Source organism: Terrapene carolina, unplaced genomic scaffold (assembly GCF_002925995.2).
Source record: "Terrapene carolina triunguis isolate 2854851 unplaced genomic scaffold, T_m_triunguis-2.0 Scaffold131, whole genome shotgun sequence".
NCBI lineage: Eukaryota > Metazoa > Chordata > Testudines > Emydidae > Terrapene > Terrapene triunguis.
The window spans coordinates 3,550,632-3,576,946 of record NW_020664482.1 but is presented as its reverse complement, the minus strand read 5'-3'; the positions used below and the strand labels follow the sequence as shown (position 1 = coordinate 3,576,946).

The 26,315-nt window shown below is 42.1% G+C and overlaps 1 protein-coding gene across 2 annotated transcripts in view; it reads left to right on the top strand.

Annotated features, from left to right (window-relative positions):
* GPC4 (glypican 4) overlaps nucleotides 1-26,315 on the top strand; it is a 107,232-nt gene that overhangs the window by 67,042 nt on the left and 13,875 nt on the right. For both annotated transcript variants that reach the window (XM_026653103.2, XM_024215541.3), the window contains 2 exons: nucleotides 7,327-7,718; nucleotides 23,372-23,537. In XM_026653103.2, coding sequence (XP_026508888.1) covers nucleotides 7,327-7,718; nucleotides 23,372-23,537 — 558 coding nt within the window. The remainder of the gene's footprint in view (nucleotides 1-7,326; nucleotides 7,719-23,371; nucleotides 23,538-26,315) is intronic.

The following is a 26,315-nucleotide window of genomic DNA, read 5'->3' as shown; positions in this document are numbered from 1 at the left end:
ACTACTGTAAATAAAGAACACTGGTGTTGCATCAAGCTGAGGGGTTCCTGACTGATTGGAGAGAGCAACAAGGGCCGAAACCAGAGGGGCCCAGTGTGCACCTCACTACATGGGGTGAAGTCATCGTTGCTTCCATGGACCCCAAAAGACAGGTCAACATATTGTACCGGAATATTCCTCCTTTGGACTGATGAGCAAAGGGCAGAGAAGGCTTTTCTCCTGTATTGAGGATCTGCTCAATGGCCTTTAGTTCACCAGATTCTGCATACTGGTCATCCAGTTTTAGCCAATGCCACTTTCTTTGTCTTGGCAGAAGTCTTCTCTATGTCTTAGTGCCCAGAGGAAGATGGAAGTAATATTTATATATAATCTACCTTGTTTTGGATGTCCCTATTTAAAGGATAATCCTGTTTCTCACCTTGGAGGCACATCACAATGAAAATCCCATCCCATTGTAACGGATCTAAGAATATGTATCCATGCTTACCTGAAAACTTCCTTTCTTTCAGTAATGAGATCCACAGATACTGCCCACCCTGGAGACAAATGGGTCATCCAAAAATAGAGGTGGAAATTGACGACATCAAAGGAGTTGAGTTTATTGCTTAGGTGGAATTTACCATGTTCGCAGTGGGAGATCCTGTTTTCTCCGTGCCCCCTGCCCCAAGTATATTTAACACGATCTGTAATTCAGGAAAGTAGATTTGAATTACCCTGGCAGTGAAAGTTCTCATTTGGAGGGAACTTCAGGAGATGGGGCATTTCCTTCTGCCTGGTCTGGTTCTGCCCCCAAGTTGCAAGTGGGCTGCCATACCCATTGTAATGGATCTGTGGACCTTATTCGTTGAAGAAAGACGACATTTTCAAATAAATGGAGACATTTTCCTATTCTTCCTTATCGTGTATAAAGGCAGATTTGAAAGGCTGGTTTAAAAACATAATTTATTTTTTACTTCAGAAATGTCAAGTCTGGTCTTCCCTGCTGCTTCAGGATGTCTCGGAGAACCTTCCCCAAATGTGTGTCACTGAAATTTAAATAGATGCTAACAAAACCAAACAGAAGCCGGAGTTCTAAACAATCTGTAAATCCATTTTCTTTCTAAACTTTGAGTCTATTGACTTTTGAGATGTCACCATTTCTCTAGTTATCCAGGGTTAATATGTTTTACTTTTCTAATGGTTTACTTAAAAGCCAAAAAAAAAGAAAAAAGAGACAGCCTTTTTGGAGCGTTGCCCATCACAAACAAACCCCTGCTGGCCTACTCCAGCACAACTGCGGTATGTCAGACAGTGGTTCTGGTAGCATTATATCAGTGCCTGATTGGCAGTGATGCTGCAGTTCCATCAAACCAAATACCCTTTCGCTTCACTATCTTATCTTATCTTATTTAATTTTTAAAGCAGTATTTGCATCAGGAGGCAACAGCTAAGTTGATTTGTTAAGAAAATTGTGCAGCTAGAAGAATTGAGCCTGAAATAAATCTATAGGTGAGCGTTTTAAAAGCCATAGCAAATACGTGTATAGTGACCAAGACTGCTGTTCATTCATATTTGAGTCGGTTTGCAACAGTGGCAGCTTGTGACTTTTTTGACAGGTTAGGCACAAATCGCAGAATAGTTATTTCCACCACGGCCCAATGTTTAATTAAAAAGCTATTCCCTCCTTGATAATGAAGCCACAGCAGACTTTGAGCTCGAGACCCCACTGTCAGCGCTGCTGCCGCCAGGCCAGCGCGGGGTAGAGCCTGCATTGGGCCCGGGCCTCGTCAGTGGCTACTGACTCACACTCCAGGGGCCCGGCAAGCGAGGGAGGAGGCTGGGAAGGCACAGGGCACAGGCCCCATTCCTGCCCCCTGCAGCTTGGGCTTAACTGCTGCAATCCTGCCGTGGCCTCACTGAGCATTGGTTCCCTCAGCAACGCCCTCAGACTCTTCAGCCGTGGTCAATTGCCATGGTAACAAGGCAGCGTCTTGAGGCAGTATTAGCTATACCAGGATTTTGTAGCTTTTCGGAATTCGGGATTGGGCTGGACCTCACTTGCCTGGGCTAACGAGCCACCTCGGATTGTAGTGACATTGCGTCTAAAGAACTGTTTCAAAGTAATGTCTTGTCTCCAGTAGGGCTGGAGCCACTGATACAGCGGTACAGGTGCTACGCCCTAGTGTAAATGCATTGCACTGATATAACTTGTTTTCACTAGAGCAGCTCACCTCTTTTCTGAGCTGCACGTGTGCAAGTCACAGTCCACACTAGTGCAGTGCATCTACATTAGACGTTTGCACTGGTAGAGCTACTCCAGTGGCTAAGACCCTATTGCAGAGCAGATCTATGCCCAAGCTGTGCACGCAACAGCACTTGAGGGAGCAGAAGCGCAACTGTAGTGAAGTGGATGAAGAATAAAAAGAGCAGGTTGGAAGTGGTAACTCCGTTAACTGAAAACAGAGTGAAACCCAACCGTCTCTCAAAGCGTTGCACAGGGAGACGGAAAACTAGCTCCTGGATTGCTGAGACAGGATGTGGGCTTATTCCTGAAAAAGACTGTTAGAGTAATGTAAGAGTTAGCAATGTAAAATTCTACTCTTCCTCTCCCTTTGGGTAGGAATTAGCTTGGGTAGAAAATGGGGGACATTGCCGCTTCACTTTTAAAATTCCCACCAATATTGTATTCTCCATTTTTGCCAATTTATAGGTGGAGAGGGATAAACTCTTTTATTTAATTTACCAAAAAAAAAAAAAAAGAGAGAGCTCCTTTGGGGGGTAGAGAGAGCCCGGGATCTCACTGAATAGCAGACCTTCTGAGAGAGCAGCAAAGAATGATTTGTTGTCCATGAAAAATGTTTGCATTTGACAGCGTTTCACAGGAAGTCTGTCAATGTGATAATTTAATGAGTACAGATTGCTTGCACCACAGCTGTAAAACATGCATTTACAATGCTGTAAAATGAGAAAGTAATCCTTTGTATGTAGGTTTTGTTTGAGAACAAGTCAATTTCTAACCCAAACGAAAGGTGGTCATTTATTTTCCTGAGCAAACAGTCAAGATTGAAGAGAGGAACCTGCCATTTCTTTTCTCAAGGTTGCAAGGTTAACTCTAGGTTATGTTGTAGTTTGTTAATCAGTGAATAGCTTGTTTCTACAAGAGGCAGGATTAATATCTAACTAGTCCAGTGTCATCAAAGCTGCTTGTATGAGCCCCAATGCCTTTAAACCAGCTTATGCTGCCCAAATTTCTAATGTGCAACCAGCACTCTAAATATATATGTAATCAGATACTACAGCATGCCTGGGATTTATTATTTTTGGCTGTAGAGCCCTTTGTTTTTCAGGACTAGCCACTTAATCAGGGATTCACATATCTTAATATATGACATCTGTTGCTTTGATCTTTTTTCTTGTTAATGCCTTTTAATTGTGAGGGAGTCCATTAACTTTACATGGGCAACTTAGCATCCCAAGTATCTGCTGAAATTTCAAGGCCATTTTTTTCCAGAGCTGTCATCTTGTTTTAAGGTCACTGAGTATATCCCAAGATAATTGTGAGGACTTTTTAGGGAGGTGAAGTGACGTGGCCATGGTCTTGTGCTACCTATAGACCAGGGGTCAGCAACCTTTCGGAAGTGGTGTGCCGAGTCTTCATTTATTCACTCTAATTTAAGGTTTCGCATGCCAGTTATACATTTTAACGTTTTTAGAAGGTCTCTTTCTATAAGTCTATAATATATAACTAAACTATTGTTGTATGTAAAGTAAATAAGGTTTTTAAAATGTTTAAGAAACTTCATTTAAAAATAAATTAAAATGTAGAGCCCCCCGGACCGGTGTCCAGGACCCGGGCAGTGTGAGTGCCACTGAAAATCAGCTCGCGTGCCGCCTTGGGCATGCATGCCATAGGTTGCCTACCCCTGCTATAGACCATGGTACCTCTGTGTTATCTGCTAGAGACTCAGGCAGTCATTGAGCAATGGGACTGGTTGGTATTTGGAAATTTACTACTTTTAGTGTTGGGATGCTCTCATTTCCTTTCTTCGCCTTTCTTTTGGCCAAGGGAAAGTTACTATTTGGAAGGTTGCAAATATGCAGACATTTGCTGCTAACTGTGATGATGTTTCTCATTCTAATGGATATAGCTGGAAACAAAATCTCTCAGATTCTCCCCCAAGTGGAAATCATTGCCTGTTTCGAGGGAGCTGAACTGCCATATGCCCTGATAAAACAAGACTTGAAAAAATTCTAAAGAAATCTGGTGTCAATTTGGAGTGTGAGAAATAAAATGAGTTTGAGCAGGAGAATAAGTAGGCCAAGTTGGTATGAATTCATCACTTAAGATTTTTTTTCTGGCTCAGAACAGTCCTCTACATGCTCATTTGATTGACAGTTGGAAACATTTAATGGTTTCTTACAGAAGTGTCATTTCAGAATCAAATCCTTCCTGAAGTATTTCTTGATAAATGTTAGCTATGGGCCCAGTTCAAGCGCATTTGAATATACAACCTATCTGTGATTTTAAAGGCTCTGAAAAAATCTGAAGGAAAGGAGGAAGTAAGCTTTCAGAATGATTAAGTGAATTAGAAATTAATATAAACCACCAAGCTAATCTCTATAGTATAAACTCAACTGAAAAATCTTCCTAGACAGGAAATGCCAGTCATGGGAACTAAAGTAGAGAGTCCTGCTGATATTGGACAGAGGACATGTCGGGTTTTTGAAATCAATCTCCTCTTCACTGGATCATTTCTCTTGTACTCCTAAGAGGCTACATTATATACAGCTATGTCAACCACCAAGCCCCATGACTTTGCTAATAAGGAACTCAAAGAATGTTTCAGTTTTCCCAGAAAATGTTCTCTGTGTGTTAGTCTTTGTTTGTACTGGAGCACTTTGAAGACTAAAATTTGAACTTCAACATACTTGATACATTTTAACAGCGTTTAAATTCAAACCGGGCCAAAGATTTTTTTTTTTTCCCTCCTTCTAACAACTTCTGGCTCTAAACAGGACTCCTTTGGGGATTAAAACGCAGAGGCGTGTTTTATTAAAAATTATTTATTGAATGTGTGTCACCAAAAAGCATAGGTCAGTATTACAAATATCCAGTGGCGTGTGTTAAAGAATAAGTTTCTTTGTGCTTTTTACATACAGTATTAAGGGAAACTGGTTGAACCACACCCAAGAGTTCCAAAGGTATCTAAGGCCTTGTCTGCACTGGCACTTTACAGCGCTGCAACTTTCTCGCTCGGGGGTGTGAAAAAAACACCCCCCTGAGCGCGGCAAGTTTCAGCGCTGTAAAGTGGCAGTGTAGACTGTGCACCAGCTCGTGGAGGTGTGTGGTGTTTTTTTTAATAGCACTGGGAGAGCTCTGGTGCGCGACGAGGCAGTGCTTTAATGTTGGTAGAGAAGACATGCCCTTTGATACTGTTTGAGTTTAGGGCAAAAGTCATTGCAGCCAGAGTCCATCTTGAAGTTAGGACTCAAACTCATGTGTCCCATATTCTGCTATTTTTAGTAGAGATTTGAGGTTCTCTTCATCAACTTTGCAAACTCCTTCACCCATTTGCTTGGGGTGAATAAAATTATGCTTGGCAGGTGTCATAACTAAAAAGGCCTTAACAGCAGGTGAGTAAAATGTCACTGAGTCTTCATCATCCTCAGTCCTCGTAGTAAGGAGAGGAAAAGTAAATGTTTGACCCCTATCAAATTAGCAGACTCCATGTAAAATGCAATATTGTCCCATAATGGCCAAAAACAAATAGATTTTCCCCCCTCTCTCCCCCCCCCCCCCCCCATATCCTGTTCAGACCTTGGAGGCAAACAGTTTGCAGTGATGTCACTCTTTGATCAGACCTAATAAATACCATGTTTTCCTTTGCTTCAAACTGCTTCGCCACTTATGCAGGAACAGATTTGCTTTTGGTTGGTTGCAATAGCTAGATGTTGTAATTAGCCTCTGTGCCATATATACAAATTATATCGTATGGTATATTTTTATGTAACTCTTTAATCTTAAGTGACATGAAGGCTTCTCCATGCATTCTGAGGTTAGTGTCACTACTTGTGAGCACCCCTCCACTCAATCCAAGTTAGAGTTGGGAAGAGAACACACACACTGTGAGGCTTACAGCAAATTATAGGTTCTCGGATACCACGGTGCGGAGCTTGGTATAAAAAAAGAGGAGAATTGAAGCTCTCCAAAGGTTAGATAATGGGTTCAGCAGTACAGGCATCCCAGTACGTCTCACACGCTAAGCAGCATTGGCCTGAACAGACTTGAATGAGAGGCCTGTACAGAACACCTAGGAAGTGATTATTGTGATTCAGTAGATGACGCGCTCTCTTTTCATAGAATCATGGAATATCAGGATTGGAAGGGACCTCAGGAGGTCATCTAGTCCAACCCCCTGCTCAAAGCAGGACCAATCCCCAGACAGTTTTTTTATCCCAATTCCCTAAATGGTCCCTCAAGAATTGAACTCACAACCCTGGGTTTAGCAGGCCAACGCTCAAACCACTGAGCTATCCCTCCCCCAGCCAGTAGAGCTATATGCTGCCTAGAGACACTGAACTGTGGGAGAGGCTGGCTTTTGGATGAGATGAAACAAAAGATCCTGTCCATTTGCTGTGGTTAAAAATCCCCTGGCACTCTTTGTAAGTGTCGAGGGTGTAGCCTTTAACGCTTATGCTAATTCCAACTTGTGTAAATGCATTATTTTTTGCATTACGGTAGCATGTAAAAGCCACAATCAAAATCTGGGCCTTAAAGAGCTTACAACCTCAGAATCAGCAGGCAACGAAAGAGCCCCAAATGTATTTAGTTTAAGAAAACCTTACTTAAAGAATCTCATTATTTTTGCAGCCTGACTTGTGATTTATTTATTTTTTAAACATTTGGAGTTAGCAATACTGAAATGTAAGAACCGTTTATTATGGACATCCATTTTGTGTGTGTGTCCGTACGTACGTACATGCTTCATGATGATCCATGTTTCAAAACAACTTTTAAAAAGGAATCTGCAGTCTTTTTCCAGTTTTCTGGCTTTTTCTCTTGCTATTCAGTTATGCATAGAAAGCAATTTCAGTCATCCATGTCTTAGGATCTGTCCTTCTCATTTATCAGATATGAACAAAAATTATGAAAAATAAGAACATCTCTAAAGGAGAACTTTCAGCATTTAAGTTATGTTCCAGTGAGAGCTCTTAGCTTTCCATTTCATTTGCGATTACTGTCATTGTTGTTGAATTATTGAAGGAAATACTTGAAAAGCTTTTGTAGAACTGTGAAAATGATGAACCTGAAGTTGTTTACTGTATATTTTCATTTCTTTTTCCCAGAATTCTTCAAAGAACTGCTTGAAAATGCCGAGAAATCCTTGAATGACATGTTTTTGCGGACGTATGGTCGTTTATACATGCAGAACTCTGAACTTTTTAAGGATCTCTTCATAGAGCTGAAGCGCTACTATGTGGGGGGAAATGTAAACCTGGAAGAGATGCTCAATGACTTCTGGGCGCGTCTCCTGGAACGTATGTTTCGATTAGTGAACCCACAGTACCATTTCACCGATGAATACCTCGAATGCGTGAGCAAGTACACAGAGCAGTTGAAGCCATTTGGAGACGTACCGCGGAAACTAAAACTACAAGTGACACGAGCATTTGTGGCTGCCCGCACTTTTGCACAAGGCCTGGCAGTGGCAAGAGATGTCGTTACCAAAGTGTCTGCGGTGAGCTAAGTTTGAAATTTACTCTCCTACCAGGTGGAGCCTGGTTGGCCGGTGTTGGAGTGACATTGCTCACAATGGCACCAGTTCGGCAAAGCACTTAGGCATGAACTTGAAGTTAAGCCCATGCTTAAATACTTTGCTGGCTCAGGTCCTATATGTCTGAAAATGGAAAGTAGAGGCTGAATGAGTCTGAGTTGAATGGTGTCATATTCTAGGGATATTGGCTGCATGGCAGTAGAGTGTCCGTTGCCTGGTAGTTCAAATTCAAATAACTGATGATGTCCAGTCAGCTTCTTGTATTCCCTCTGAACCCCTGACTTAGGTTCCATTTAACAGGCACAAGTGGCAATTAAAATGACTGCTGGAAACAAAATTATTTGTATAAGATGATTTCCGAATTACTACTCCTGGCATTACTCTGAAGCCTAAAACGTCTGTTGAGTCAGTATGAAGTGATGGAAACCGCTACCAGCATGGCTGAGAATTTTTTTGTTTAGATTATCCTCCGGTTCAGTTGTCCCTTGCCGTTGCAGTCTTTTCTAGTTCAACGTTTAACGTTCAGCCATTTTAAGCATTTTTACACGTGTGACTTCACTGTGTGAAAGTCGGGCTTTCGCTACTAGCTATTTGTATTGTGATAGCACCTAAGAGTCCCAGTGATGGGCCAGGACCCCACCGTGGTAGATGCTGTGCAAACAATGTATTTGTTACTTCGAACTCCTCGAGTAGAGTCTCTGAAGGAATTCTTCAACAATCTCTTATTTGAATATCTTATCTTGGATCAGAATTTTTAAATTCGATTTTTGGATTACTTTCAAACGTTAAATGACTAAAACAGTTCAATGATTACTTCCTATGAGCTAACCAGCGTGGTATAGCTGGGTAAGGAGTTCAGGATCACACCCTGACTTGATCGACAGTAAATGTGTCTGAGTGAGAGATGTTGTTTACCTTTTATATTCTATCTGATCAGAATTGATTGGAATGTCTTGTGACTCAACCCCGTGTAACCACGGCTACAGTTCCTGCATCTGTTGTGAATCAAACTCATGAACTCGAGGTGGCACCATGAATTTTTGCCTTTGAAGCTCCTTGAGTATAGAATTGCACTGGATTCTAGAATTAATTGCTTAAGTTTACAAGGTTAAGCAGGAAAATATTCAGCTGCAAAAATAGTTCTCTCCAGAGAATCACCGTTGGGTTACATTTTAGAATTTCCCATTGTAAATTGTACAACAGATTTCCTTTCATAAGCAATGATAGCAGTGCATGCTGATGAATGCCTTACAGTTGAACTCCAAAGTTGTATAGTTACTTGCAGTGATTCAAGGTGTAATACCTTTCTATGATATTTTGGTCTTTTTTTCAGCAGAAACATAACTTGTTTCTGCAATATGGGGTAGAAAACTCTATGAAATAAAATATTTTTGTGAAATGTTTTCACAACATTTGGTGGGGTTTTTTTTTGTTTTCCACGTTATTTATAGATTAATTCAACATTACTGAGCGCTATATAATTGCTCCATTAACTTTTGTTGTTTGCCTAGTGTTTTACTAACTCAAGAGAAGATGGGGCATTTGTTCATAATGTGAATTAACTTGATACCTGAGGGCTAAATCTCTTCTATTTTTGCTGAACAAAAATGGCCAGAGTAGTGAAATTAATAGTCTTTATGCTCTTTTTGTGTAACCAATACATTGGAAAAATGCTTAGTTGAGAATTCTCCAGATGAGAGAACTTCACCGTTGTGAAGTCCAGCTGTTTTCGCTTCCACGTAGTGCTGTAGATGAGAGCAAAGAGACCTTTACTGTAGTGTGGACTGGATTACTTTTTAAATACTCTATATATTTTCACATCTTTTCTTAGGAAGAAACATGAATTTGGAATGTGATTGTCTTGGGTGGGGGGAAAAAAGAGGTAACATAGGAAGGGGCCAAATACATTAATTTTCGAAGCTAAAATGCTACAAATGAAGAAAATTAGTGAAAACATTTTTCCTGAACCGAATGCATTGAAAAGCCACATGCTGCTGCTCTAATATAGCTAAGATAGTGACTGTGTCCATTGTCACAGGAGCATGTTTCATTCCTGTTTGTAACATGTGCAGTTTAAAGAGAGGAACTATAAAATAACCTCCAAACCGTACGTAGGAAATGCAGCTGATACTTCCTGTAGAGTCAGAGGGTGTCACTGCTGAGGATTTCATCCTTTGGGCCTAAAGTACAAAATTCCCTAAATAGGCTCTGAACAATAGCAAGAAAGAATATTAGCCGAGGGAAAAAGCCATTTCTAGGTGTAGGCAGCTGTTTTACTCTGCGGTTGATTTTTACCAGTTTGGCTATTAACAATTATTAAATTAGGCTTTTGATCATCTCTTGAAGACTGGAATGTTCCTCTCTATCCTCAGCCCCCTTAGCAGCTGAGGGAGGAAAATCTGGCCATCATGCAATTACGCGGCTATTACTGAGCCCTTGACAAGCATTGAAATCAACAGGGTTAAATTGCTGCCAAACACTGACATTTCCTGCCCTAACCATGAGGGCTTTTTTTTATTTAAGGGAAGAGGGGGAAAAAATATAAGCCAGAGCAGTGGGTGACTAAGGAGGACTAGAACTTGATATTTTGCAATTCGTAAACTTAAGAAATGTTCCCTTAATTAATAACATATGGTGTGTGTGTACACACAGACACAGACACACACACTCAGTGCTGTACTAAATGTCTTTCTATTATCCCACTCTTCTTGGCATGGTTCGTGATACTTTGCTTATTTATCAGTTTGCTTGTGCAACGTTGCCTTCAAGGGCAAAGTGCACAGAGGGATTTTAACACTTCACCAGTGGTTACGTGCACTGTGCAAATGAACAGATAGTTAACCAGAGAGAATTCAGCGGCTGTGTTTTGAGTTCATGCTGGCATGATGAGGGGTCAGTTTAACCCAGACTGAAAAACAAAAAATGGTTTTAGAGACTCAGCCCTGGTCTACACTGGGCGGGGGGGATCGAGCTAAGTTACACAACTTCAGCTACGTGAATAACATAGCTGAAGTCGACGTACTTAGATGGACTTACCGTGGTGTCTTCACTGCGGTGAGTCGACTGCTGTCGCTCCCCCGTCGCCTCTGCTTGCGCCTCTCGCGCCGCTGGCGAACAGGAGTCGACAGGAGAGCGCTGGGGCTCGATTTATCGCGTCTAGACTAGACGCGATAAATCAATCCCCGCTGGATCGATCGCTACCTGCCGATCTGACAAGTAGTGAAGACATACCCCGAGAGTCAGAAATGAAGGTGTATTGGGCTAGGTCTACGTTAGCGGTGGGGTCGACCTAAGATACGCAACTTCAGCTACGCAAATAGTGTAGCTGAAGTCGGCGTATCTTAGGTCGATTTACCTGGCCGTGAGGATGGCGGCAAGTCGACCACTGCCGCTCCCCCGTCGACTTCGCTTCCACCTCTCGCCGTGGTGGGAGTTCCGGAGTCGGCGGCAGAGCGATCGGGGGATCGATTTTGTCGCGTCTACACTAGATGCGATAAATCGATCCCTGATAGATCGATCACTACCTGCTGATCCGGTAGGTAGTGTAGACGGGCCCTTAGAGACCCTAGGCTAAAGCTGAATGAGCGGTTGTACCAAAATCATTGTTTGCAGAGCTCCGAAGAGCTGAATTCCCTATGGAGCTACAGTGTGAGGTTTTAAAGTTGCTCTGTTGTCTCTCAAATAGGGAAACAGCTGTGTGTCGTTCAGAAATATAATATAAACTTTAAACAAATAACACTGAAGAGTTTAAAAGAACTGATCTGTTGGATATGTCGCAATTCCTTTTAAAAGATACTTGAGTGATACCCTTGCATACATTTCATCCAAGCTATCCCTCTCCATTATTTTTTTTTAACAATGAATTCAAAATGAGTTAGGAAGTTGCTTCAATAAAGACATGGTATCCTGAGGCAGGTTTTTGATTTATAGTATCTCTTCTTTACATTGTACCTGTGGAAAAAATGTTTTTCTTCTTACTTGGTAATCATAGAAGCCATTTAGTAATTTGCTAGTTTGGCTTTTCAGTATTTGTTTTACAAGAGAAATGGCTGATCAAATGTACATTAGTATCTTTTATATGAATGTTCACATGCAGTAAACTCTCTTTCTGAGCGGTGCTACTGAAACCCTCTGAAAATTTTCATTGATATATCAGTTTTTCAGCATTTGCCTGCCACTATGGTATTCGACCTTTCCAATGCTTGTGGTGAATTGTGAAAACGGAATATGTGCTCATATAACGTTTCAGCTGCAAATGTACATGCTCTTGGAGCAACAAGAGTTATATGTCAATAGAAGCAATTTTGTTGCTTGAAACAGGCTTATTCAGCTCTTAGGAAATCCAGTTTGTTTTATTTTAAAAACATAGCAGTTTGAATTTGTAGATGGAGAACTTTAGGTCAAAATCTTATATCAGAAATTGCATTAGAATTTAAAGTCCAGATGAGATGTATGGAATGGGCGCAGTGTTTCTTTAAATGACATGCCTACCTTGTGACATCAGCTAATACATACAAGGAAATTACAAGTGAAGAAGAAACTCCCACAATGCTTTGTTGGTGGAATGGCTTTGTAACTTGCAGCAATAACATGAATGAAGTGTGTAGGGGTAGCATGGAGTAAATTTTCTTTAAAACATCCATCTAAAATAGTTGTTAAAGTGCTAGCCGTTTGCATTGTAGATAATTTGCTGGATTCTTCCTCCAAATTCCTCTGTCACAAACTGCATCGTCTCTAATGAGGTATCCGTGAACCATGAGGTGAAGTGCTACACTTAGAAAGACAGCTGCTCCTTTGACCCCCCCCAGATACAGGGTTTGGAATGAATATAACTCCAAAGAGCCATTTTGCTGGCTGTACTTTTCCCCCTCTCCCTGCTGACCGCTGAAGGTGGACCAGGTATTGACACACGAAAGGAGGATGGGAAAAGGCAGAAATAAAAGTGCTGCTAAAGGCGACCATATTTCCCACTTTGTGATGCTGAATGTGATCAAAAGGTGCGGAGTGAATAGGAACTGAATGGTCATACCTTCCTTTGCGCAGACCTCCCAGTAACTTTGGTTGGGATTCTGCTGTGGATTATGGGGAGCATGTCCAAAACTTATTCTCCCCAGATGACTTGACAGACAGAACCATACACTGGACATTGAGATCTCTGAGCAAACGTTCATCGTGAAAATCACAATTGAAATTAAATGGTCTGGCCTTGTCGCTTGGCTGCTTTTAGAAGAGACTAGCAAAAGCTGATACGTCGTGGGCAACTGAGCTCCAGAAAACCCAGCTGAAGGGACTGGAAGAAATCTGCAGATGTTGTGAAGGGCAGGGTCTCGACGCAAGGGCATTGCCATGTCATCCTTGGAGCAAGTTGCAAGCAACAGCGCGAAATGGAGGGCAGCCATGCACGAGGCATTGTATCTTGTGTGCCAAGGGCAAACATCAATGGAGAAAACAATACCAAGCCAGGACTCCACATCAAAGACGACCCTGACTGGTCCTGCCAAGAATGTAGTCGCATCTGTGCCTCTTGTACCAGCCCTATTGACCATCTGAGGAACCATGCGAGGCATAACTTCCAAAGTATGCTGTAGCAGTAGTCATCGCGGATTTAACAGGCTACGTGTGAGTCTGCGTGTACGTGGCTCGCTTTAGTTTGCGCTTTTATGTTTGTACTGAGGATATTTTGAAGACTAGGTTTTCTCTCTCCAATGGGCAAACAGGAGGCAAATGTTAAGCTTTGCCTCTAAAGCAGAATTCTATTTTAAAGCGCTAATTGCTCGTGATGAAATTAAAAGGGAATATTGTTTAGTCACTGTAATAAGACGTGGGGGAGTATTTATTTAAAAGAATGCTTTGTTGTTGAAGAAAACATCATCCAGAACAGTGACGTTCTATTTTAGTGGATCAAGAAGTAGGCGTTGGCTTTCCTTATAAGTTTGCAAAAGCATTAATGGAATAATTTCATCTCTGTGGCAAGATTCCCTTTTCTAGCCGGTCAGAAGCATTTGCTGAAATGGCATCTGCTTCGTATTCTGAATCTGAGTTATGAGCTCTGATCTGCTTTCACATGGATTCTCGGGTTCCATCAGTAGTTGCCAGACATTAAAGCGGGGAGAGGAGGGGATGCACATGATCAAATTTTCTAGCCTCACTTGCTCACATTCACATGATTACCATTAAACAAAAAATACCTTGGCTTGACTTTTATAGTTTTATGTGAGGCAGGCTAAGACGATGGAGGCATATCAAGCTAACTGTCCATTAAGATAGGATGAAATAATACTAAACTAGGTGGGTAGAACAAATAATGTGTTGAATCTCAGGAGTTCTGCTATTTCTCTGTCAGTTTGACATCTGCCTGCATAGAAAATGGAACCCTATAGGTAGGGAATTGGGCCTGATGTGCAGTATTGAACAGTCATTTCCATGTTGGTGAGTGTAACCTCAAAAAACTACACAAAACCTCATCACAGGCAAAAAATGATGAGGAGATGCAAAGTAATTCCTTAAACTTGTATAGCTGCACCAGGCCCCAGGGGTCTGAAACCTGCAATGAAGTCAGCTTCCTTTGTAACTACTCCTGTACTACCCGGGACAATGGTGTTAGTTAAATATTGCAAAGGAAGGTTTAATTCCAAAATACTTTTACTGGAATTTTTTTTTTAAATGGAAACATCTCAATCTTCTCTTTTCGTAATGTACTTAACTTTGGGACCGACGTTTGACAGGACAGTGGCACTATACGCTACGCACTGGGAAGAGGAAAAATTGTAAAAGTGAAACCACGTTCCTGTTTACAAAATGAAGAACATCTTATTTTTTGCCTGCTTGCATAAGTAATGGCTGTTGGATTCTACTTTAAACAAAATGGGTTTGGAGTTTGTATAACTTAATTTCATGATTTTTTATTTTTTTTTTTTAAAACAAAACAGCTATTCATTTCGTAGAGAAAGGTGTTTCACTTTCCCGACTTTTCTCAGAGTAGTTCATAATTTAATGGGAAGCCAAATTTAGTTTTTGTAAAAGAGCTGGTTGAGGAACCCTGAAGATTAAGTGCAATATTTTCATTGGATTTATTTTAAAATGTTTGATTTTAAATGTTCTCCTGCGGTATCTGCCCCCAGAATGGCAGCTCTGTGAGAAGCAACTGAAGATTAAACTGACATCTATTCTCCCTGCACAGGTTTAAATGAAATCCAAAAAGAAAACAATCAGCATTACTGTGGAAAGTTTTTAAAAATCCTGTCATTTTTATAAAACGAGGTGTTAATACCAGATAAGAGAATTTGTTAAAAATCTGCTTCATATTACACTGTCCTTTTTAACTTTCTTACAGATTTGTGTAGGGTCAGATTCTTCCACTCTTACTCCCTATTGAATAGTATCTTACTCTGCAAGTAGTTGCATTGAGACTACATGCTGAGTAAAGTGCTATTCAGTATGACTAACAGAGTGGAGTGATTTAAATTGATTTAAATCAGATTGAAGTTGTCTAAAGCCAATATGAAAATTTGTGCAATTAAAATTTTAGATTAGAATTTATAATGAACTGAATTATAAATGCCGTTTGGTTTTTTAAAATGCTACGACGGGTAGGGTGTCTTATGAATTATACAAAACTGCTATAGGTAAAAAACAAAATATTGAAAAATAAGGTCTTGATCCTGCAAACACTTAATCACATTATGTGAGTAAAGTGACATACGTGCTTGACTCAAGTGGGATTACTTGTGTTAAAGTGACGCATGTGCATAAGTGTTTACAACATCAGGACTAAAACTATATATTTATTGTGACGAAAGTCAGTATAAAAGTGATCAAGGTCAGTACAAAAGACAATTGTTTCAGTGTTAAGAATGCAAGGTGATGTAGATTGGGACCCTTTTTTAAAAATACACAGGCCATAAAGTTAGGTTGCTAACACCATATTTAGCCACCTAAAGGCGAGATTTTTCAAAAGCATTTAAGTGATAAATCACAAGTCCCAAAGACTTCAAACTGCAAGCCCTGATGGAGTAGTATAGCCTGGTTGAAGAATTTTAGCTTTCTTGACTTGTGGAAGCTCAATCTATCAGAAGGTGGTGTTGGTTGCAAATCTAGCGTGGGCTATTTGCCTATCAGCTTTGTGTTTGAGTTGTGGTGTTCTCACAGTAAGGGTGTTAATGCTTGTCTCTTTCCAACCTAGGTGAGCATTTTAATGTGAAGCTTCTTAGCAGAAGAAATCTCCATGTAAAATCAGAAATTTCACTAATAATTAGGCAATAAATTAAAGAAGCAAATACAAAATACCTGCTTTAGCAATTTAAGACTATAAAGCGGAAAGAAAGAAACTCGCAATGTATAAATAAGTGTTTAATTTTTTTTTAATGGTTTTAAAAAGACATCGGTTTAAACACCGCCACCCCCAAAAAACAAACAAACATTAATTTATCCACCCTAGTGTTGATACAGAGACCAGATTAAATGTTTTTAAGTAGTTGAAGAATTGTTTACTTGTCAAGTGTGTGTGTGTGTGTGTGTGTGTGTGTGTGTGTGTGTGAGAGAGAATCAGTTTGCAAGAAGCAAGCTTGTGACCAATGCTTAGATGGGTGACAAGACACATCTGTTGTTAACTTTAAATCCTCACATTTGATAAAGTGTAGAGACAGGACAAATTGTAATTTACATGCTGAAACCACAGTGCGACGGGTTGCTGTTGTGGCATGAAACAGCATAAGAGAGTAAATAAATTTCACGGGAGAAAGGAAAGGGCTTGGAGTGGATTGACTCCTATTGTCAGCTTTTACAAAGTGTATGCAGCACAATGTACCACCTGAGCTCAGATCGACTAAAGGAAATCCTCTTCAGCAAATAAAGCTTTCTTTGGGACTCAGTTTTATTAGAAATGGGATTATTTGGTTTTGAGGGTCACTCTGGAGCAGAGTTTGAATGAACTGGAGTTTCTTTCCAAGATAAACACAGACTCAGCACAGAATATCTGGGTTTACTGTTACATACAATTGTGTTTTAGGGGCTTGCACCTGGCATTGCAGAGTGAGCATTAAAAGCTTGTGAAGAATTGCCACGACAGCATTTGGCACATCCTATTGACAGATCCATAGACTGGACTGTTGGGCTGGACTTGGTACTGGCCTTTTGCCAGCAGTTTGATAAGCTTTTCTTTGCAGCAATACCCAGCAGTTAAGCATTTGTTGTTGTGGCAATGAGGGGTAATTATTTAAAATCTCCATCCTAACAGTCTCTTATAAATTATCCCTGCTTGTTTCTTTACACTTTCAAAAGGTAACAAAATGCCAGAATTTGGATAGACAGATTCTACCCCCACCCACACCCCTGTAGTGGCAACTCTAAAAGCAATCTCTCATCTGATAGTTCTGTAATATCTTCTTCTTTTTCGAGTGCTTGTTCATGTCCATGCCAATCAGGTGTGTGAACACCAGCCGGAAGATTTTTCCCTTAGCAGCATCCATAGGGTCGGCGTGGGCTTCCCCTGGAGTCGCGCCTCCAATTCCCACCCTCCTTACCCCTCTGTCGGAGCGGCTGGCAAGAAGGAACTGAAGGGGTGGGGGCTCAGCAGGGCACTATATTGGGCACCATGAAGGCGCGACTCCAGGGGGCACCCAGGCCGACCCTACGGACGCTGCTAAGGGAAAAATCTTCCAGCTGACGTGCACGCGGCGCGCACTCACCTGATCGGAATGGACATGAACAACACATCTCGAAGAACCAACAGTTACGAGAAGGTGAGTAACTGCTTTGTCGTGACTTCCATAGAGATCACTACGGGTTGAGGTTTAAATATAGCACTGTTTTTGTGCTGGTTTTCATAAGTTAAACAGATCTCCTCCCTTCTATATTAGTCAGGCCTACTGTTTGTGAAGATATGGAAGGAAGGATGCAAAAGTGTGTTGACTTCTATTCTACTGAGTCTTCTGCTCAAAAGTGGAAAGCTGTATGCAAAAATCCACCAAACACACGAAACATCAAGAGAGAAATGAGATCAAGTGAAGTGTGTGTGAGAACGGCAGTCAAATTCATATCGCCGCCACATGGCGCTCGAGTGGTGAATTGGGAAGTGCAAGAACTCTCAGACGTCGGTACTGAAACAGATGAAATGCAGTCCTGAAGGAAAGAGGTTTGTAAGTGGTTTGAGACTTAATAGTATCTTGTGACCAACCTTTGACAGGCAATGAGATGGTACTGGTGCTTACCCCTGAACGGATTGAAACAAGGAATTCTTTGCCAAACGAAAAACTGAACTGGGTGATGTTTAACTTCCCAAACCCAGAGAAGGGGAATTTGAGTTCTCCTCAGAAGAACTTTTTTTATGGAAGTAGAAACCATCTGGCTAGCAGATGACACCTTTACTGTTGCCTGTTCTTAGTTTTCCTACCATAAATCATCGGATCTGGTTCTTCCCTATTGCTCTAGCACTTCCCAGTGTATAGACTGGCTCTTCTTTGAGGCACCGCTGCTTGCCCAAGACACAGCTTTCTTGTGGAAGATAGTCTTCTCATGCTAAATCTTTAAGTCTAGATATTTTGAAGCATCAAAACCGAGTTTTTGTTTTTCTGCCAATCTCTCTTCGCATTCTGCTCTGCCAAATTAGACTAAGGCCCAGATTTTATAAGGTATTTGGGGTTTCTGCATTATCATTACAATGTCCAAGTCTTATTTTCGGAAGGGATTTAGGCACTTGGAAGCCAAAATCATACTGACAGTCAATGGGATTTTGATTGTGAAGTACCTAAATCCTTTTTGAAAATGACTTAGGCAGAACCCTCCCAAATACCTTGTGAAATCTGGGCCTTTATCAGAGTTTCTCAAGGGTGGAGGGAGGAAGTCTTCTGGGTGGGGACTGTATACAAGTCAGTCCCCCTGGAGACCACCAGTTGTCCATAAGTGCAGAAGAGGCGTCTGAAGAACCCTGTTTGTGCTGTGCATCCAACACCTGCCAATATTGTGTCGCGCTCTCTGACAGATCCTTACTTTTGTCTTCTGAAGAGTCTGATTCAGGAGATTCCTCTGAGAAGCACAAAGGATAAAATCTGTTTAGCTCGAGACAGGTGCGTCTGTGGAGTGCAGGTGTAACCCTCAGGTCCTGGTTCCTCTGCTCATCTTCATGGAGTGCGGCCTGGGGGATAATAATCAGCGCTGAGTTCCCCTGCTCACTTGCCCGGATTGCAGCATGGAAGACGTGGCTATAGACCTGTGCAGATTCTTGTAGGTGTGCATACACCACCTCCCACTCCTACCCCACAAAGGAAATATTTCCTCCTTAGGGGAGGGAGGGGAGGTCAGTGCTCAGAGACTCATATAGTAAACTATACTAAAAGACCTACCCAGAAAATAGACTCAGGCCAGAGTATTCAGAGTATTGTAAACTATGCTTATGGGTTATGAGGACTACAAATGCTCTAGACAAGCTATATATGCATGCATGAGGATAATGTATATCCCTCCTCATGCACCCTGGGATAGACGTTTTCCATCATGCTGAAAAGACGAGGAAAGTATCAGGATCTCACTGTTGGTCACCATGTCCTAGTTATTGTTTGCCTGTCTGTTGTAGGTTCCCATTACCACCTTGACTCCACCCCCTCCTCTATCCTCCCCCCTCCCTCCCCCCAGCAGATGGCTTTGGAGTGAGGAGAGGGACAGCAGCCCTGGTATGGAATAAGAGGTCTCGTGGCACAACATTTTTCTTTCTACCCCATTTATCACTGCCATAGATAAATTTGGCTACTTTTTCCAGGTGGTCAGGGACTCAGCGTTTCTTACCAGGGGAGATGTTGATCACACACAGGTCCTACAGACAGTCAAGTCCTAATCAGCATCATCTCAGTCTTCTCTTTCTGACATGAAAACCATTAAGAATCATGTATTAGAATCCAGTCCGTCTGAGCCTTGCTCTGGAACGGAGCATCTTAATCCAAAGAGAGTGTTCAGAAGAGGGAAGCTAAAAGCATGGACATTCCAGAAAGAAATCTATTAAGCGTATATTCAAAGGCCCATTAGTATCGGGACAAAGGCCTCACCCTATGTCTACATCAGTACCATGGATTCTCGAATTTCTTCAAGATGGACTCCGGCTGGGCCTGGCAATTCAGACACTTAAAGGTCAAGTTGCTGCTGTGTCCAGCATTCTTAATGCAGTGGGAAAGTAGTGCGTTTCCTCTTGCGCAGATGTCTAGCGTGTGTTTTGTTTTTTTGCCGGCAGCATCTCTGCTACATCCTCCTGAAGTGCACAGAGTTCTTTCCTGGGATCTTAACCTGGTTCCCAATGCCATTACAGGCTCTCCATTTGAACCACTCCTGAAGGTGTTTCATTACTTTCTACCCATTAAAATGACCCTTTCGATAGCAGTTGTGTCAGCACGCACACTGTCTGACTTGAAGCTGTTTTTCCTGGAATTTCAATCAATATTGCACCTTTCTTAAATATAAAGTGGGTACTCAGAACAGACACCATGTTCATAGCACAGATTAATCCCAGGCTTCATAGAGCACAGGAAATGACTTGGAAATTGTCATTCTATCATTCTGCCCGGTTCTGTCACTCCCCATAGTGAAACTGTGGCATACTTTGGACATCCACAGAGCTCTCAAAAGAATATCCACTGCACTGCTCAGTTCAGAAAGGTTCATGCGTTGTTCGTGTTTTCTATTCCAGTGTCAAGGGGAAAGAAAGCTTCAACAATTTCCATTTTCCAGGTGGCTAAGCTATTGTACCTCAAAGCATAGAAATCAGAAAGTGTAACTCCATCTTCCAAAATAAGGGGCGATCTCTGAGCTGGGGCAACTTCATGGGTAGAAAGATCGTATGCGTCATATGAGTAAATGTGTAAAGCAGCCACCTGGTCATCTGTTCATATGTTCTCCATATTCTCCAAGTTGGACGTCCAGGCATTTGCTTCTGCTTTCCAGAGAGGGGTGCTCCTCACTGTAGGATCCCAGTAACTATTAGGAAAGGATAACCCCCTTTTTGCATCGGTATGCAACTGTGTATGGTTCCCCCGTTCCTCCCCACAGCGGACACTGCTATGTAAATCCCAATGTCACGGCTCTGTAGATCTTATGAATAAGAATAGGAAAATTTATCCCTGCCTTACCTGAAAATTTTCTTTCTTGGAGTCATGAGATCCACAGAGCCAACCTACCCTGAATGGGCTGCTAATTGGGAAAAACGATGGGATTATTAATTGGCACTGACAGTTTGGTTGTTCATCAAATTCCTTGCTCAGCAGGAGATTTGCTCTGTTTAGTCTTAAGGCTTAATTTTCCTTACTGATACGGAGTGTTTAGAGATTTCCTAGGCTATCATCAGACATGGAGCCAAAACTCTCCTCCTGCTGATTGACTGTCTGGTCTGCATCCAATGCTTCATAGAGCAGAAATCTAGTGTCATCAATCTGTGCACCTCAATACTCCAAAAAGGAAAAATATCAGGTAAGACACAGATAAATTTTCCTATTCCTACATGCTGTCGTATCTATTTCAGGCATAGAGATTTAGACTGGTCACTTCCAATGGTGCCAGGGTTTAAATAAACAACAATAAACAATTTCTTCTCTGTTCTGTTTTCTGAGCCCCCCATCCCCCCAGTCCTCCAGTAGCTGATACTGGTTATGCCACTTCTAACCACTACATTCCTCTTCCAATGTATGTAATGTTCACTCCTGGGTGAAAAAAATAATAATCCAATCTTTTCCTGGATAATACTCAGTGTTCTTTGTACGGGCAGTGAAGGATCCTGTAGTGCAAATGTATTAATCTGATCTTGCTTTGTTTTTCCATCTACATAATTCACCTGGTTAATCAATGCTTATTTATTCTTAGAGATATATTCTCGGTTTGGTGTGTAGCACTTAACCATACAACTCCATTGGAATACATACGTCATGGTAATGTACTTCTTGATCACGGCTTTTAAAACTTGCTTTATATATGAAAATTGTGTCATGTAATGATCTGAAACTTTGCCAAAGAGGAGTGACTAAAATGTGAATGATCATGAGTCATTTTTGAAAACAGAACTGTAAAGGATATCTGGGATTACCATCGCCTACTTCAGAGAGCTCCGTTTGGATGAACATAAGTGGAAAAACCTGGGATGAGTTAGTTTGAAGATTCATCCCCTCTTATCTCTGCCGTGCGCTATTGAAAAATGTGTAGCTGCAAACCTCATTCAAAGAGGGATGGCTCCAGGAGAGAGTAGACCTATTATTTAACATAGATAGGTACTAGATCTAAACTAACCCGAGGTATCTGTCGTAGAGCTGTTGTGTTCGAAGGTTGGAATGAGGTAAAAGGGTGAGGCTACCAGAGAGAGCCAACCCCAGTGGTGCTCACGGAAGAGTAGAAATGAAAACAGCACCAGCTGGAGGGAAGGAGCAGCATTAACCTTCTACCTGTGTTAATGGCGTTCCTTGCTAGTTAGTTCTAGGTAAGGCTACGTTTTAGTCACGGGTATTTGTAGTAAAAGTCATGGACAGTAAACAAAAATTCACGGGCCCGTGACCTGTCCATGACTTTTACTAAAAATACCCCATCCCTGACTAAAACTGGGGGGGGTAAGGGGGATTTGGGGGGCACCGCAGGTGCTGGGGATGGGGGCGTGGGTGCTGGGGTCGGGGGTTGGTGGGGCTGGTGCAGGCTCCTTACCTTGCTCCTGGGAAGCAGCCGCCCTTGTTCCATGTGCTGCCTCTGCTCTGTCCCAAGCCAATGGGAGCTGCGGGGGCGGTGCCTGGCTGCGGGCAGAGGCAGCATGGGGAGCTGAGGGAGAGGAGCCCCCCCAGGTAAACAGCGGCCCCAAGCCCTGATCCCCCCCCACCACAGCCAAACTCCTGCTGCTGGGAGGTGCGGGGGCCCGAGACTGCCCCAGCAGCAGCCAGTGTGACTGACCTGGGGGCTGCCCGAACTGCTCAAGCGGCGCCTGGGCCAGCTGCACAAGTCACAGAAAATCACGGAATCCGTGACTCCGTGAAAAACACGGAGCCTTAATTATAGGGCCGCTCTACTTAGGTTGCCTAATACTTTCCATTTTTTTTGGAAGACTGCTGCAACCAAGAAGCTCTGACATTATTTTCAGCAGAGGTTGCATTGTTTGTAGTTTGTAGCTGAAGTTAGGTATGTGCATATTCATTATGATAGTCCTTCCTTACATGATCACATGCTATCTTTCCCACAGGACTCCTGCCTCCTTCAGTGCACAGGAGAGAGGCACAAGGGGACGGAATTAAGGTTGCCTGAGCAACCATAAATCTGGCATTTCCTAACTTTAGAGTGTTTGTCTTTGCAACCTAAATAACCTGTTTAGATGTGGTATCCAGTTTAGATTAAGGTATGCAGGGAAGCGACCCATCACTCTGTCTTGTCCTGCAAAGAGCCATGCACACCCAACATGGTGTGTGTGTGTGTGTGTGTGTGTGAATAAATATATTGTCTGCCATCATGCTATGTTCCAGGTAGAACTACCGAACAGCTAGAAGCCATAGCCGACTGGTATTTCTGCTCCTTTTCATCAGTGTTCTTTCCCGCGTTGTTGTAGATGTGTGGTTTTTTTTTCTTTTGTGACTGACATGTAATTTTCTTCTCCTTCCCCCTTTTTCTTTTTAAAGGTAAACCCAACACCTCAGGGTGAGCGAGCGCTGCTGAAGATGATGTACTGTCCATATTGTCGAGGCCTAGTTACTGTGAGGCCGTGTTACAACTACTGCTTTAATGTCATGAGAGGCTGTTTAGCCAATCAAGGGGATCTGGACACAGAGTGGAATAACTTTATAGGTGAGACGATTGGATTATAACTGTGCGTGTAAGTATGTGTCTGGCATGGCGTGTTCCCATTTGCACTGCATTTGCGTGTGGTACCGAAGATGCTCCTTGCTTCTTATCTAAGTGCAGAAATCTTTATATTCCTTTCAGTGGCTCTGCTAGGTGCCAACACGGATCTTTTACCTCATGACCCTCCATGTGTCTGTATCAAAACCAGTCTCCAGTTCATATGATTTTCAGAATAAATTTGACCTACAGCATACAAGTAACCTCCTTAAAGCAAAACTGTGTTTTATTGTGTCTTTTATGTCTCTTGAAGGTTACTGAAATAGGCCAACCTTTTTAATAATGGTAGGTAAAAAAAAAAAAAAAGGTGCACATATGGCACACACATTTCATCTGGCTAGCACTTCATCTCTGGACCATCACAATTCTACACATTCTTCTATTTGCTTTGTAGGTGGGTAGCCTGAACCCAACACAGTATCCAAGAAAGTGAAAGTCAAGTGTCTAATGTCCTCAGAGAATTCTCCACTGAAGTAATGGGGATTGTTTGTGATAGAGGTTTGCTACCTCTTAAGACTCTCTGCCCCAAGACACATACGTCTTACACTGCTGACCTTTCACTGGTATCACACATTGCTCTGCTATTACAACCTTGCAGCTCTTTCATCTGTTTAACAAAAGAACAGCCACAGTGGTCCATCTAGCCCACTATCCTTCAGAGGGAATGAACAAAACAGGGCACTTTGAGTGATCCATCCACTGCTGTCCAGTCCCAGCTTCTGGCAGTTGGAGGCTTAGGACACCTGGAGCATAGAATTGTATCCCAGTTATACTTTTGGTCTTCACAACGTCCCCTGGAAATGAATTCCACAGATTTGCTGTGTGTTGTGTGAAGAAATACTTCCTTTTGTTTCTTTTAAACCTGCTGCCTATTAATTTAATTGGGTGACCCTTGGTTCTTGTGTTATTTGGAGGGGTAAGTAACACTTCCTTCTTGACTTTCTCCACACCAGTCATGATTTTATAGACCTCTATCATATCCCCCCTTAGTTGTCTCTCAGTCTTTTTAATTTCTCCTCATATGGAAGCTGTTCCATACCCCTAATAATTTTTGTTGCCCTTCTCTGTACTTTTCCCAATTCTAATATATCTTTTTTGGGATGGGGTCATCAGAACCACATGCAGTATTCAAGGTGTGGGCGTCCCATGGATTTATGTAGTAGCATTAGGATATTTTCTGTCCCTTTCCTAATCTTTCCCTTCCCTAATGGTTACTAACATTGTGTTTGCTTTTTTGACTGCTGCTGCACATTGAGTAGATGTTTTCAGAGAACCACCCATAGTGGCTTCAAGTTCTCTTTCTTGAGTGGTAACAGCTAATTTAGACCCCATCATATTGGATGTATAGTTGGGATTTTTTTCCCAACGTGCATTACTTTGCACATATCAACCTTTAAATTTCATCTGCCATTTTATTGATCAGTCATCCAGTTTGGTGAGATCCCTTTGTGACTCTTGTCAGTCGGCTTTGGATTTAATGATCTTGAGTAATTTTGTGTCATCTGCAAATTTTGCCACTTCGCTGCTTAACCCCTTTTCCAGATTATTTATGAATATGTAGAACAGCACTGGTCCCAGTACGGATCCTTGGGGGACCCTGCTATTTACATCTCTCCATTGTGAAAACTGACCATTTATTCCTCTTCTTTCCAATGTCTCCTAAATTAACTCTGGCACAAGAAAATGATATAATACTTGTGCTTTTATGACATATGAAATTGCAGAGGTTGGGATAAATGAATGACCAGGTTTGACAAGAACTGGCATTAAACATCCTCTGTAATAGTGTGTTTTGCACCTGCTTTTCCTTTCTCTACCTACACAATAAATGCAACAGATTTTTTAAAAAATACTATAAGGTCTGTAAGAATATACCAAAGCTCTTTAAATACGAGGAAGAAAAGCTCTAACAAGAGGACAAAGTTCCAAAGTTAGCTTCTAACCGTGGGAATCCCCACATTACAGCCAAATGCATTGCCAGCAAGTCACAGATGCACACTAGTGGATGCAGATGTGATTGAGAGCATGGAAACAGTTCATGTGTCTGAAGTGTAGAACCTTAGATTCACTTTGGAAATGGTTAGGAATTGTAGGGTCTGTGCAGAATGTAACTCCTTGATCATCGCTCTGAGTTCGCTCTCCGATCAATGGAGGGAGGTACCGATCCTACAATATCTCACAGCTTCTGAAGTCACTGTAGTTAATCTGCCCCCTCAAGAACTAGTAGCTGGATCAGTGGAAGAAATCTTCTGCCAGCCTAGCAGCATCTGTACTGGGGCTTAGGTTGGCCTGACTGTCTCTCTCCAGGGTGTGAGTTTTTCATTCCACTGAGCGACATAGCTAGTTTTAGGTGTAGACCAGGCCTTCGACATTTTGTTAGTCGGGCATATACAGGATGCTTAAAACATGAGAACCCGAGACCAGAGGGTGCCATTGAAACCTTGAGGAGATAAGGATTCAGACCCACCGCTGGATCCACACCAGACTGGCTTCCACCCTCTCCGCTGCATGGAAACCATTCTTTACCAGTCTCAAGTGATCTTTTCCTGGCTCAGGCTCAAGCCCTTGGTTCCATCCTCATCTCCCTTGACCTTCTGCTGTCGGGGATACTGGCAATCACGCCTTCCTCCAGGAACCACTGCCATCCTTTTGGCCTCCAGTCTGTGTACATGATGTGCCCAAGCCCCATCTCACTTTCTATCTATCCTTGCTGCTAAGTCAACC